General features: G+C 33.0%; 1 protein-coding gene and 1 long non-coding RNA gene across 2 annotated transcripts; both read left to right on the top strand.

Moving 5' to 3' along the window:
- The first annotated feature begins 1,498 nt into the window (after positions 1–1,498).
- Positions 1,499–7,053, top strand: LOC145602895 (uncharacterized). The gene is made up of 5 exons (XM_081659044.1): positions 1,499–1,723; positions 2,836–3,040; positions 3,521–3,609; positions 3,725–3,835; positions 6,632–7,053. Exons 2-5 carry the CDS (start codon positions 2,845–2,847, stop codon positions 6,824–6,826), a joined length of 591 nt encoding a protein of 196 aa, XP_081515170.1. The 5' UTR covers positions 1,499–1,723; positions 2,836–2,844; the 3' UTR covers positions 6,827–7,053.
- Positions 7,054–10,181: 3,128 nt separating this feature from the next.
- Positions 10,182–12,379, top strand: LOC145600134 (uncharacterized). The gene is made up of 3 exons (XR_014104249.1): positions 10,182–10,393; positions 10,917–11,132; positions 11,947–12,379. It is a non-coding gene; the product is annotated as an uncharacterized LOC145600134 (long non-coding RNA).
- The last annotated feature ends 2,340 nt before the right edge of the window (positions 12,380–14,719 follow it).

Here is a 14,719-nt window from a genome sequence, read left to right as displayed (position 1 = left end):
AGAATATATCAACAACAATGAAGGAAGAAGAGATATGAAATTTTATTACGACATCGACATAGGATAAAAGGATAAGAGGGAAGCTAACATGAATGGATTTCTTATAATTATTAACACCAATTTGTTTAATCCATTTTAAACAAATGATTAAACATTAAACATTATTATTATACTACATATTATTATTATTATTATTCTTTTTACTATTACCACTACTAATTCATTGCATTAACATTACAAAAGTACTACTCAAGTATAAGAACATTCTAAAAATAGAAAGAATATCTAATTAGTACATTGAACTATTAACCATCTGAATTAGCAAAATCAACCAACTCCTAAATTTGGTACCACAGTAAATTTTGATAGTCGAATTAATAGTATTCATATAAACATTTAAGTAACTTATTTTAAATCTTTTTCATTTTAACTTAAAACGATCATATAAGATATTCTGGTTATATTATTACACGACTTTTAATATAAGTAGTGCATTGTATTAAACAAATACGAAAATTGGATTATTAGATTATAAAATCAAGATTCTTAATTTACACAATACTAAATTATAAATTAGAATCCTTTATTTTCTACATACGCAATACTAAATTTACATTAAAACTAAATAAAATGATCAACAATATCAACACCCGATATTTACCATTTTGAACTATCGCGCGCAACGCGCGCGATGGGGCAACTATTTTATCCTAAAAAATGAAATAATTTTAAGTTGTACACTAATAAATAGACTCCTACATTAAAAATATGTATTAGGCAAAGTTGAACTTGTATTATATCATAATTTTGATAAAAATCTAAAATTTTCAAAATACAGATATTTTGTACAAGGTGCATATTCTTATTTATATTTATCCATTTTCTTAAAAAAATGTACAAATTAAAAAAATAAATTTTATATAAACCGTGCATCGCACAGGTTCTAACTTAGTTTCTTACCTATATTTATGTGTAAGTGTGTAACTAATAATATTTGTTACGTGTGTATATTTTATAACGTTTTTATCAAAATATTGAAAATATTGTTCAAATTAAGCTTCGGATTGGAACAATTTTTTTGTTATTATAAATTTTATTAAGATAATTTGATATACGAAATAGAATGTTTATTGGTGATATATTTATCCTAATATTTAACGGATGAGATACCATATGTATGATTTATTTATTAACTATGAATACAACTTTCACATAACTAAGACCAATGAATAATAAAAACTATCCTTTTCTAACAAGGAAATTAATTAAAATATTATATGGTTTAAATAAGAATATTATTTTTTTTCGTGAAATAAATAATAAAAACTATAAAAAAAACTATCCTTTTCTAACAAACAAATTAATCAAAATATTATACGAAGTATAGTTTAATTAAGAATATTATCTTTTCATGAGATTTAGGTACTCCATTAAAAATAATAAATAATAAAAAAAAAATTGTGCATCGCACGGACTGTCATCCAGTTTGAACTAAAAGCAAACCAGAGAGGATTTTAGGGTTTTAGTTTTTATTAAGACCTAAATATGGGCTTGGGTTAGTTTTTTTTTTTGGTTTTAACTTATCCCCACAGAAAATCATCGAACCCTAACTTCCTCACTTATTCCTCACTTCATCTCCCCTCACTCTCATTGAAGGACCGGCGTCACTCTCTACTTTTCTCGGATCGACGTTGGCCCTGCTCACCTGCTCGAAACTTTTGAGGTAAGCTGTTTTTTTTTTCATTTATTTATTTGTTTATTTTTTTATTATCGAATTCAATTCACAATTGAGGGTTTATCTATAATTTAATTTTTTTAGAAATCTTCTATACTTGATTATTGAATTATTGTTTATGATTACTAAGGTTATGAAAGATATTACAAGCTATGTTGCTAGAGAAAAAAGTATGAGCCTAATAAAATTTGCCAGATGAAACTATGAAATCGGACCTTTATCTCCCCAAAATCACAAGCCTACTTTGATATTCGAATCAAATTTGGCTATGATATTGGACTTCTTCTCCCTAAAATTTCGAGTTAATTTTATAATTGAGTCAAATTTGATTGCTAATGAATGTGCTGCAGAAACCTCGTTTATAATATTAGTATCAAAAAATGAAAATTGGTTTTTTCTCTCTGTGTGACTGCCCCTCCTTTCCTGGTTGTAAACAAATATATACGACTACTTGTGATGACTGAATGTGCGTTTGGATGAAGGCTAATTTAGTTTATAAGAGAATTAGATTGAGTTTTGGAATTTGGATGATGTAATTATCTTAAGTTCCAATGATGGAGATTATGTAATTAAAGATTTGAACTTGCTTATCTTGTTATCGTCGTGCTTGAAAAAAATTCTAGTAGTACTCTGTGAGCAGCTTTTCTTTTTTCTTTTTTTCTTCTGGTTGATACTATATTGGTATATTGAAATGTTCAACAGAGCTTAGAATCACACGAAAGTGTATACTGCTTATTATTTTTTTTTTTTTTGAGAGATACTGCTTATTATAATTGTGCTTTATTATAATTGCTATGTTTTGCCAAAATTTGTAAGTGATATAACAACTGTGAAAGGTTCTTATTTTAACCTTTCTTTTGTGATATGAAGATAGAATATTTCTCCTGGTCTCCTCTTGCCTTGGCCCTGAAAGTGATTTGTTGTTGCTGAAGCTATTGTTTTTGACTTTTTGTTTTATATATATATATATATATATATATATATATTGTGAGACTAAATCGTTCAAATAGGAAAAACAATATGAAATGGAGGGAGTATTTTTTTTTATAATGATTCAGCGTTAACTATTTTTGGAGGTCTAATGTCCTTCATCTTAACAGCAACTGACAATGAAAGCTTCGAAGAGTTCAAAGCTAACAGCAGATGCTCTTAAGCAATTTCAAGAAGGGGTATCACTTGTATTCTCTGTTTGGGCTGCCCTCCAAGATGCAGTGAGTCAAGGGTGGGGAGGCCATTATTCGCGTGAAAAAGCCAACTCTATTGAGTCTTCTGTTCTTAGTTACTTCTGCCAACCTAGGAACAATGGTAATGGTGCTTCTTACTTCTCTTGTTTTGTTGGGTTGGATTGCTACTTCATCTCATGTACTATTTTATACTAATTTTAACTTCAATGATACCATCAAAGTACTATTTCATTATTTATAAGCTATAGCCAAGTAGTCAACATGCTGAAAATTTTAAAAAAGATGATTTTGTGTTGAATTGAAACTTATAGTTTATTTTCAACTGTCATGTTACATTTGTATATCAATGGTCCTCTAGAAATAAATGAATGCTTTTTTTTAGTTATGTGCCTATCTATTGGATAACATTATATTTTGAGCTACGTATGGTTGATGATTTTGTTGAATTTAGAAATGAATGATCTGTACTTTGGTTTGGTTTCCTTATACCGACTCTAATTAATAATAGTTTTAAAAGGATATAGAAGTTCATGCTTGTATACAACATTACAGGGTTCTTAATTTTGGCTTTAGTTTTGATGCAAATGCTCCTCTTTCTCAGAACCTCTATACATTGATGATTTAGAAGTTTTGCTTTGCGAAGGCATGAATTCCTTGAGTTTGATGGGAAATGAAGGGGAATGCATGGAGGTTATTTCTTATATTAATTTGTATCAATTTGCTAATGAAGAATAACTTTTTCTAAATTGAAGTTACAAATTTATTGCTTTACTCTAATCTGGATTTATATGTTGAAACATTATAGGTGGCAGAAAAACTGATGAATATTTATGAAGAATGCTTAGAAGGTGATTATAGCTCAATTCAAAAACTTAGGGAAAAGAGGCCAGTTCCCCATGTGGTACCCCGTGTACAGGTAATATTTCCTCTATGTTGTGTATCATATTTTGTGGGTGAGATTGTGCATGATTGAAAGACCACTTGAGGTTTTTTGTTGGGTTTATCTCAATTTAAGGTAAACGTTTTGGCGTTCTCAGCGGTATACATATTTCTTAGCTTAGGCTTTGTGCCACACATGGTCATTTTCAAACCTATTTATTATCAATTCAATAAAATTCAATAGTAATATCTTATTAATAAAACTTCTTTCTTTTTAAATGACTCCTTTGACTCTTTTTCAATGTTCACATTATATTACACTTCCTCTAGTTGACATGTTTCTTTAGTTACGTTTGCCAATGCACAACTTCAACCATTTATATCTTTAATTACCGATAAAAAAAATTATGAAAAGTTGATATCGTGACAAATCTAACAAGATCCCACATGACTATATTTTTCATTACGTATAAAGAACAAAACACGGTCGAAGAGGAGTGTGTGAATAGTGTTAAAGTCAAAATGTGTCAACTAAATAAACGGGGGTAGTATATATCACTTCCCTTTTTTAGTTGACACGTAATCCTTTTTAATAAGTTTATATTTAGTTGACATGTTTTATTTTTGGGTAAGTTTTACACTTTGCATTTATTAGTCTACCCCACTTGCTTTATCCTCTCTCTTCCTTCCTTAATATGTGTGCTTAAATTGAACGTGTCAACTAAATAAAAACAAATCAAGTATGTACTTTGACTATATTTGATGATTTTGTTTGTAAGAGTATGTAATTATGTACAATCTTGTAATGTTCAAAATTTTAAATTATACACCCTCTTGTCGCAAAATATTGTTCTTGTATTCCTGTTTGGTTGTCTTATAAAGTTGTGCCTATCTATCATGTTTCTAAATATATTAGATTTTTTGTTCTATAATAGCCCCATTAAAAATTAATTTTTACAAATCACCATATTTTTATTTTTAAAATAGGAAAATTTGCGAGAAAGGTCCTTTTAAGTGGTCGACCTTTTGAGAAAGGCCCTTTTATAAAAAAAGGTGGCACAAAAGGTCCTTTTATCCATTTTGGGTTGTGTAGAGGGTCCGTTGACCAAATTCCGGCGTTGACTTTTTTTCCGGCCAAAAAAAATCACGTGCAATGCACGTGACTACTTAATCCTCCTTTTTTTTTTTTTCTCTTTATTTTCCCTTTTTCCCTCTTCTTCCCTGTAATTCCCTCGATTTTTCCCTTTTACCCAATTGAAACCCTAATTTTAGCCCAGGGAAGTCAGAAAACTTGAATTGTTGTCTTTCAAATCACAATTGAAGGACAATCAAAGCCTATAAACAACAGGCGAATAAGGTGTGGTGAGAATCCTTTATCAATTTCAGGTTTTGTTTCGCAATTTTGTAATTTGTCATTGAATTTTCTCCTTTTCGCCTTCTGCTTGTCTTTACCATTTTTACAGACTAAGTGAGCAATTTTGGGAAAAAAATGAGAGCTTTTACTACTTTGAAAGAGACAAAACAGGGGGCAGAGTTAAATACTTACCAATTAAATAGCTTGTAGGGTTAATTTCTTGCCAGAAAGCAAAGCCATTAATTCCATCAATAGTGCATCGCCATTAATGATGGGTTAGCTTCTAGTCACACCACATGGGTTTAAGGGAACTAAGGGAAGGAAATATTTTAAGGGAAAAAGGGAAAATAGAGGAAATTAGGGGGAAGAACAGGGGAAAAGGGACAAAAAGAAGAAGAAAAGGAGGATTAAGTAGTCACGTGCATTGCACGACTTTTTTTGGCCGGAAAAAAAAGTCAACGCCGGAGTTCGGTCAACGGACCCTCTAGACAACCCAAAATGGATAAAAGGACCTTTTGTGCCACCTTTTTTTAAAAAAGAGCCTTTCTCACAAGGTCGACCACTTAAAAGGACCTTCCTCGCAAATTTTCCTTTAAAATATTACGTTAACATTAATGGAGTGTATAGAACGTAAATCCTTAAAGTTGCACTTGTTAACTTGAAAATAATAAGTATCACTAATTTTCGAAGCCTTAATTGCTTTTTTTTTTAATTTGATTATATATATATATATATATATATATATATATATATATATATATATATATATATATATATATATATATATATTCCCATCACTGTAATTTTGCCTATTGTTTTAAGTACTAAAAAAGCAAGGAAAACAATTATTTATGTATCATTTTTGGAATGGCATAAACATCACAAGTCTTTGGATCAATTAAAAATTTTGGGTTTACACACATCCTTTACTTTTGGAATTGATGATTTTATGAACATGATGGTGAGTGGTTGGTTGTTTTGATGAGTAAAGAGTAATGACCTTTTTATCTAATTGATTTTCTTTCCATCACCAACGAAGCTAATGCTTTTTTAAAATGCCTACCTTGCTTTCTTTATTCGATGATGATGTTTCTTATCTCTATTGTTAGTGGTCAATTGCCATTCTTTTTTATATTTATAGATTGATGTTTTTCCTTTGTTTAATTAGATAATGTAAGGTTTTCTGCATGTGTGTGTGTTTGTGCAAATCTTATCTCATTCACAAGGTTTTGTAGAGGGTTCTCTTGCCCTTTTTTTTTTTTTTTTTTTTTTTTTTTTTTTTTTGTGTTTTCCTATCTCTTGGTTTTGTATTTTGGGTTGTTCCTTTTATGAACATATGAGCTTTTCATGAAATTATATATGAAATAGATATGCAATGAAAGAATATTAGATGAAGAGGAATATGTAGTGAAAAGAGCATGTTCTTAGACTCTTGGTATCTATTTTCAAATTGTTGAAATTTGTCTTTTCATGTTATAGGTTATCAGTGACGATGATGATGAAGACGTTAATGATGATGGCGATGATATGAGGAATGGTATAGGTCAAAATATGATTTTAGATTCACCGAGCACCTCCTCAAAGAAAGAGGTTGCTCCCCACGATATGGAGGTGGATGGGTGGGTTACTGTTACTCGAAAGAAGAGCAAGGGTAAAAAAAAGCAAGTAGGTTGAGTCTTTGATGGGATGTTAATATAGGTGGTATTAAGGTGGCCATTTTCTTTTACTCTAGTGTTATACGGAGTTTAATTTATTTGGATTGGGTGCTTAGACGGACATTTTGTTGGGAAATTTCTATCATATACTTAGTTTAGATTAGTGCCAATTGTTTGACTTTTACATTGTTAGCATATTCTACTTCGATTCTCTTTAATAGTTTTAACTTAGAAAAGATAAATTTATATGGAGTTGTGTTAGATTATAATTTTATAATATACTAGGGGATCCTACGCGCGCGATGCGCGCGGTATAGGTAGTGTTTCAAGTTGAGTTATTGCAGTTAGTCTTAATACCTTATACATGTTTGCATATATTTTATTATAACTATTTGTACAAATGCGATTAATATGTTGAATGTCATGTATCTTAGCAATGCTCAAAACTTTAGCAAATTACTTAAGAATTAGTGAAGGAGTTGTATAAAGTATTGAGTTCTAGACATGGAAATGTTTGCTATATTTAAAGTACAGATTGAAATGGTTCAATTAGCAGGACATCACATGTCTATATTTTTCTTGTATTCATATAAGATACCAATACACCCCACTTTAAGTTTTAATCGGTTAAAGTTATGATCGTAATAATTACAGTAAATGTCATTTAACAATGATTACAGAGTAAACTAATATATAAGTCATTATTTATTTTGTTAAAGTTACAAAAATAATGAAGTTATTTTCTTGAATCGGTAAAAAATACAATGGACAAAATGGACCAAGTAACCTCAAAAACTAAGAGTTTGTTGTCATACGATTATTTTCAGTTCAGTACAGTTCAGCTCTAATAAGTTCAGTTCAATTCAGTTCAGCTCTTAATTTCCTTCTCTCATAAAATATTCATTTCAGTTCAGTTCAGTTCACATATCTTAATGCTTTCGGAATCAACGAACATAGTGTTTCCTAAGTCGGTAGCAAGATCAAAAGGGTCTAAGAACTCTGGATAAAGATTGAAATCTTGAACTAATCAAAACTCTCGTTCAATTCAGTTCAGCTCAGCTCAGTCAATGAGAATAGACCCTAAGTTAAGTGGAGAAATAAGGTCCAAGGATTAATAACAGTAGATGTTGTGTGATTGACTGTGTGAAATTGTCAATCAAGTTCATTCCCAATTCAAATTTCTACCAAGCTAGTCTTCAGTTCAAATGAGTAAAAACTTGGGCAATTATTGCTGAACCTTAAGAGTCACCAAACTAACTAAACTATCTCAATGACATTAATATCGCAATCTCTTGAATAACTTTCTGGTTATTGTATTTGACCAACCTTTGTCTTAGCTTCTAGGTTTTTTTTTTTTTTTTTTTTTTAAATATTTTTTTTTTTTTTTTTTTTTTAGAACTACTCATATGATCTTTTGGATTTTATTTTCATGAACTTTTTTAAATGAACCAATACCCTTGTAAACTTATATCAAAATCATGGACATCGGTTTTCTCTTACTGTCCGAAATATAACCGATTCACCAACCCACACTTGAGCCTGATTTCTCATATATCAATTTCAGTTTCAACATAGTTGCTTTTGCACTATATTGGACAAATGCTTGCTTCCATAGTTCCTTGTGCTTCATATAGAAAAGAATGTAAAATCAAAACCTCTCATAATCATACTTATGAAGGTTAGGTTTTAAAAAAAAAAAAAAATTACTTATGAAGGTTAGAATAATTAAAGCAATCCTAAATTGATTATATTGACAAGTGAGCAATTAAATTAATGATAAAACACATGTTGTGAAATTGATCAATAATAACAAATTAGCAATAAAATAAATACATTGATTATTCATAAACTACTCATACAACATTAATGGGGGTATAAAGGTAATTAAACATTTTCAAGGTTAAAAATGTCCTAACACTATTCATAAGAGTATTTTCCCATTTTTTATAAGGTAGGGAAAAGCTTTATAATTTATGGAAAGAAAATCAATTAGATAAAAAGGTCATTACTCTTAGAATTTATCTTATAATTCAATAAACAATCAAGGCATCATACGGGACACAAAACTAGTTAGTTTATAAGAGTAATATTCAATTATATGTATGAGTAACCTTAAGTAATTTAGAAATAAGTAACCTAATTTATTAATTCGAGTAACCCCGATAATCCTATTTGCTCATCGCTGGACCCATTTTATTATATTTATAAATAATAACCGTATGAACCAAAATAAAAATAATAATGTAAAATCAACAATAACAGTTTATTTATCAATAATAACATTATGAACCAAAATAAAAAAAAAAAAAGCTTGATATGGACTATACCATAGTATACCAACTTCCTTCAAAAAAAAACTTCTCATTCAGCTTTCTTTCCCAAAAAGAAAAAAAAAAACTCTCGGATAAAAAACTTGTCATTCCTCACGTTACAATTTTTTGATTCCCTTTCCTTGTTTTAAAACCTGGAAATGGCGGAAGCAGCCGAATTTGAAACGATGTCAGAGCTAAATTCCACCAACAATGGTGAAGCAACAGATACCATCGATTCTACAGCAGCTAAACCGTCGACCGACAACTCTGACTCTGACTTGGATGATGAAAATGAAGCTAAACTCTTACAAGAAAAATCAAGAAAGAAGAGCATGCCATCACCCATTATGTTTCTATTTGTGGACGATAAAAACAAAACAAATTAAAAAAGGGGGATAGAGAGATATGGTGGCTAGTAAAAATAAATATGATTTGTTGAGGCATTTCGGGGCAAGAAGCACATTTGTGCTTGCTGGAAGAGGAGTATTTTGTGCAGGAAGATGGGGAACAAATCCGTGCTCAACTAGACACGCCTGGCTGGTTAGCCAATTGAGATTGAACCTGGAGTGATTTTGCTTGTATTAGCACTTCTGTGTCATTGTTGACTGTCAGTATTTTTCATACTAACTTTTTGGTTAATCTGTTTAGAAACGTCAACTATAATTTTGGCTGTTCTAAAGTTCTTTGTTACCATAATACATAGATGAACTTTGAATCTTGGTCTCTTTACATTCCTCATGTGTATTCAAAAGAAATTCCATCTGTTCTATGCTAGAGATACAGAAGAAATTCAATGCTGTTTCTCATGCAGTTTTCCCTCTCTTTTTATCTCCTGTAGCCCTCTTAGGTAAGTCTTCCTCAATCTCTATTTGTATATCCTCATCTTGGGTTCGTTTCCACTTTACACCGCCTTCATTTTCTTGCTCACTATGTTTCTGATATTTTCTTGTCCACTTTCATTTTATCACTTCTCTATGTTTACTTGCTTTAACTTTTTGCGGCTGGTTCCTTATGATGTCTTATGTTAGCCGGCACTATATCATTTTAGGACTAAGGCTTTGTTATTGTATTATCTCTATTCAATACTACCTTGGGATTGCAAGTGTGGAACACTGGAACTGATTGGCGATTGTTTTCTTATTCATTTTGTTTTTATTCTTAATCCTGAAGAACTTGACTAGCTTATACTGTTGCATTATTAACCATTGTTTGCTAGGCCAGAGGCTGTTCCAGCTATTGAAAAGATATATGAACGCGGTGTATCTGATTATCTGGTGAGCTGTTTTGCTTATATATGAAGCTTGCTTCAATGAATATTTGGGAGGCTGTTATATGATACTCTCTTTGTTTGGAACTAGTAGTCACATCTACTATTTAAGGATGTCTGGAAAAATGTTGTCACCTAGTGTAAAATTTTAGTGATTATTCTCTGGGTATACCCCAAGTTAATACTGAGTGATCATGTGAGTTTTAGAAGGTTCCAATTTCTTATAAGGCTCCTTTAAAATCGTGATTGTATTACTATGTCACGTACTTAGTATCCCATGGTTAGTGTTATGCAGCATATATATCTGAATGGAGGGTGTTGATGTTAAGCATGCCTACTGTAGTGCCATGCCATTACATTATGGCCTGATATGTAACATAGGTTAATATCATTTCACAAAATTTCTTCACTGACAATTACTAGTACTGCATTTGTTGTTACAGTCCATTATCACAAGGAATTGCTTTCTGTAGTTGTATTACATGTATTGAATCAAACAAATTGATAGTAATTTCTTATTACCTCTGCAGTCTGTCCCTCTTTGGTGTGACTACTCAAAATTTGTGCAAGAACATGATATCTCAATCCGCGAGTGTTCTGCTTCTGGTGTTTCAAAGGCAAGGAACTTGTTTGAGCGTGCTGTTACAGCTGCTGGCTTGCATTTTTGTGAAGGCAGTAAAATATGGGAAGCCTACAAAGAATTTGAGCAAGCTATATGCCTTACAATTGATGATTCTGACATCGAGGTGTGTTTTGTGATCTTTATATTGTCTTACATCATGATTTACTTTTCGCTGCTGTACTCTTTTTATACATGTATCTGTTCCTCACTTATACCACCTGGAGGTTTAGATGTGCTCAACATGTCAATGTTCATGTGGCTACGGATAATGTCACATACTCATGCAGATCACTATTTGCTTGAACAGCACGTGCTTATGCAATAAAATGAATTCCACAGGGTGGATATCTTTTGAATATGGTAAACCTCAGGATAGAAGTATGAAGATGAATGATACAAACATGTGATGTAGATAGAAGGTACCATATTGTCCAGTTTTCAAGCTGTTTTGATCGTTATAATTGTTTACTTGTTTAGTGATGCTGAATAGTTGCATATTGCCTCTTTATCCCTCTTCCTGTTTCTCTTGCATGTAGATAATAAAAGCAGCCTTTACCAAGGGAAAATTTCAAGTTTAGCTAAGGAATGTCTCTTTGGCTCTGTTCATGTTTCATAACCATTCCTTAGGGTATGACGGTAGTCACTGATTTCTAAATTTTAGTTTGTTACTATATGTGTTGATGTGCAACAGGGAGACAATTGTACTGAGGTCTTCATAGGTTTCTTATTTTCTCTAATTTTGTTCTTTAATGATACTATTGGAATATTAATTTCTTGTTTCAATTATCTTTTTTGTTACAAAGGGCAGAGGCTCTATAATGTTATAGCTTAAGTTCAATGACACTTTGTTTAGATATTATTGAATTAGTTTAAATCATTATACCTAGTCTGCTTTTTTTTAATTCATCTTTATAATTTTAATGCCCCTTTTTGATCAGGGGAAAGAAAAGCAAATTCAGCGTGTTCGAAATATATTTCACAGGCAGCTATCTGTTCCCTTGGCCGACATGAATTCAACGCTTCTTGCTTATAAGGTTTGGGAAGTGCAGCAGGGAATTGATCTTGATGTTGACTCCAGTGAATGGGAAGGGATTTCTTCTCATGTTGCTTCTGCTTATAAGAAGGCATTGGAGGAGATGTGTGATGCTCGCAAAATTCTGGAAGAACAGATTTCTAAATCTGATGTACCAGATACAGAAAGAATTTCGCTCTTCAAGGTATGAAGTTGGAAAATATGTGCACCTTTTCTTATGCTCATTGATGATGGAACGTAGATGCACACATTAGTAGGAACATGTTGTATCTCCTAGACTTACCTTTTTATATGTTCATTGATGATGGAACGTACATGCACACATTAGTAGGAACATGTTGTATCTCCTAGACTTAAATGCGCTCACCGAAGGAACTTATGTTTGGTTTGCAAATTGATACTGGTGTTTGCATGTGTATGCTTGTTGACTACTTAGGTCCTATTCTCTTACCTTAACACAATGATATTAGTAAAAATAATTTTAGTTTAGTCAGTTTAGTAAAAATAATTTCAGTTTAGTAAAAATAATTTAGTTCATTTAAAATAAATTTTTTAATCAGTAAAATCATTAAATTCAAAGAACAAAGTCAAATTTGAAATAGTAAATATAATTTTTAATCGGTAAAAATAATTTAAGCTCAACAAAATTTATTTTTTTCAATAAAAATAATTTTGGTTTGATAGAAATAATATTAAGAAAAAATTGTTTTTAATAATTCCACTTTTGGGCGACTTTCTTTAAATAATCCCTACTTTGAATTATTTAGAATAATCTGAACTTTAGGGATATTTCATTTTATTAAGCCCAAGTGACTGCTAACCTGTTAAATAAGTAAATATATATATTTTTCTTCACTTTGACTTTGGTCAACAACCTAACCAGTCCACCACTACATTGACCACCCTCCCAGCCACCACCTCCCCTTCTCCTACTACACGAACCCTCCCACCCCCCTCCCTTGGCTGCCTTACCCCATCACCGGATTCCCCTTCTCTTTCCTCCCAAACGAGAGAAAAAGGGGCAGCTGGGTGGTGAGTGGGCTGTTTTGGGGTTAGGGTTGGGGGGCTTGGTCAAGGGTTGGGGGTTTGCAACGGACTAGTGTATAACAAGGAAATAATAGTCGAACGATTGAATGTTTGATTGATTGATAGTAAAGCTTAAAGCTTGCGAAAGGGTTTCAATGGCTTTAGGCCATGACTCTCTAAAGTTGGCTTACAATTTCTGGATACTCTTCTCTACTTGACTACTACTATTTATATTACTACTACATTGCAAATATTTGGCAAACATAGCCTTAATTACTATAGGTACTACTCTTGTCCTCTTCCTCTTTTAGTATAGTGCAAACAAATAACCAAAGCTGCCTTGTCTGCCTGTTTTAACGGTCCTCTATCTGATCTTGCCTTAGCCACGGCTTGGTATTGTTGTTGTTCTAAACCTGCTACTTCTGTCTCCTCTGGTACGTGAGAGTAACAGGTGGTGGTGGTGAGTGTGTTGCAATACTCCCCCCCAAAAGAGCCACCTTGTCCTCAAGTTGGAAGTGCGGAAATCGCACCTTGATGGCCTGCGCATCCTCCCACGTAGACTCAAACTCCGGTAGTCCTTGCCATTGTATCAGCACGTCAATTCCCTATCCCTTGCCCAATTTTGGCCTGCTGTCCAACACTTTTTCGAGCTCCACTACTAGCTCCAACTCGGGTGTGATTTGAGTGGGAATAGTAGGTGAGCTAGCGGTGATGCCTAATGCTTGCTTCAACTGTGAAACGTGAAAAACCGAATGGATCCTACAATCCTCAGGCAATAGAAACTTATATGCCACCCTCCCCACTCGATGAATTACGTCGAACGGTCCATAGAAGCACGCTGCCAGTTTCTCGAATGGCCTCTTGGCCAACGAACGTTAGCGATAAGGTTGTAATTTAAGGAACACTCGATCCCCAACTTGAAATTCCACCTCCCTTCTCTTTATGTCAGCATTCGACTTCATGACTTGTTGAGCCCTTAACAAGTTAATTTTCAATTCATCCAGCATCACATCCCACTCTTGTAATAACTCCTCCACCGTGCTCACTGTGGTCTGCCAGCCCCATCCTCATTAGGCGTGGCGGGTCGCGGCCATACAGAACCTTAAAGGGAGTCATGTGAGTCGATGAATGGGTGGAGGTGTTGTATGAATACTCAGCCAGGTAACCATGTAGCCCACGACCTCGGTTGTTCCCCTGCAAAGCACCGTAAGTAAACCTCCAATCTTTTGTTTACCACCTCCGATTGGCCGTCAGTTTGTGGGTGGTAGGATGTACTACGCTTGAGTGCTGTCCCTTGTAAGCGAAATAACTCCTTCCTAAACGAACTAATGAACGCTCGATCTCTATCTGTCACAAACTGCTAGGAACCCCATGCAATCTGACTATTTCTTTCACGAAAATCTCAGCTACTCCCACCGCGATGAAAGGGTGTTTGAGCCCTAAGAAATGGGCATACTTGGACAAGCGGTCAACCACCACCAAAATGGTGTCAATCCCTTTAGACTTCGGCAGTCCCTCGATGAAGTCCATAGTGATGTCTTCCCACACTTGTTCCGGGACGGGTAATGGTTGCAAAAGCCCCGCCGATGATTGTTGTGAGTGCTTATTGCGTTGACAAATCAAGCATTCCTTAACATAGGTTGCGACATCTC

Source organism: Chenopodium album, chromosome 21 (genome assembly GCF_948465745.1).
Source record: "Chenopodium album chromosome 21, dcCheAlbu1.1, whole genome shotgun sequence".
NCBI classification, from domain to species: Eukaryota; Viridiplantae; Streptophyta; class Magnoliopsida; order Caryophyllales; family Amaranthaceae; genus Chenopodium; species Chenopodium album.
This window is presented reverse-complemented; position numbering and strand designations above follow the sequence as displayed.

Coding starts and splice junctions, on each gene's coding strand:
- LOC145602895 (XM_081659044.1), top strand. CDS start 2,845: ATGAAAGCTTCGAAGAGTTCAAAGCTAACAGCAGATGCTCTTAAGCAA. Junction 3,041..3,520: donor CTGCCAACCTAGGAACAATG/GTAATGGTGCTT, acceptor CCTCTTTCTCAG/AACCTCTATACATTGATGAT. Junction 3,836..6,631: donor ATGTGGTACCCCGTGTACAG/GTAATATTTCCT, acceptor TTCATGTTATAG/GTTATCAGTGACGATGATGA.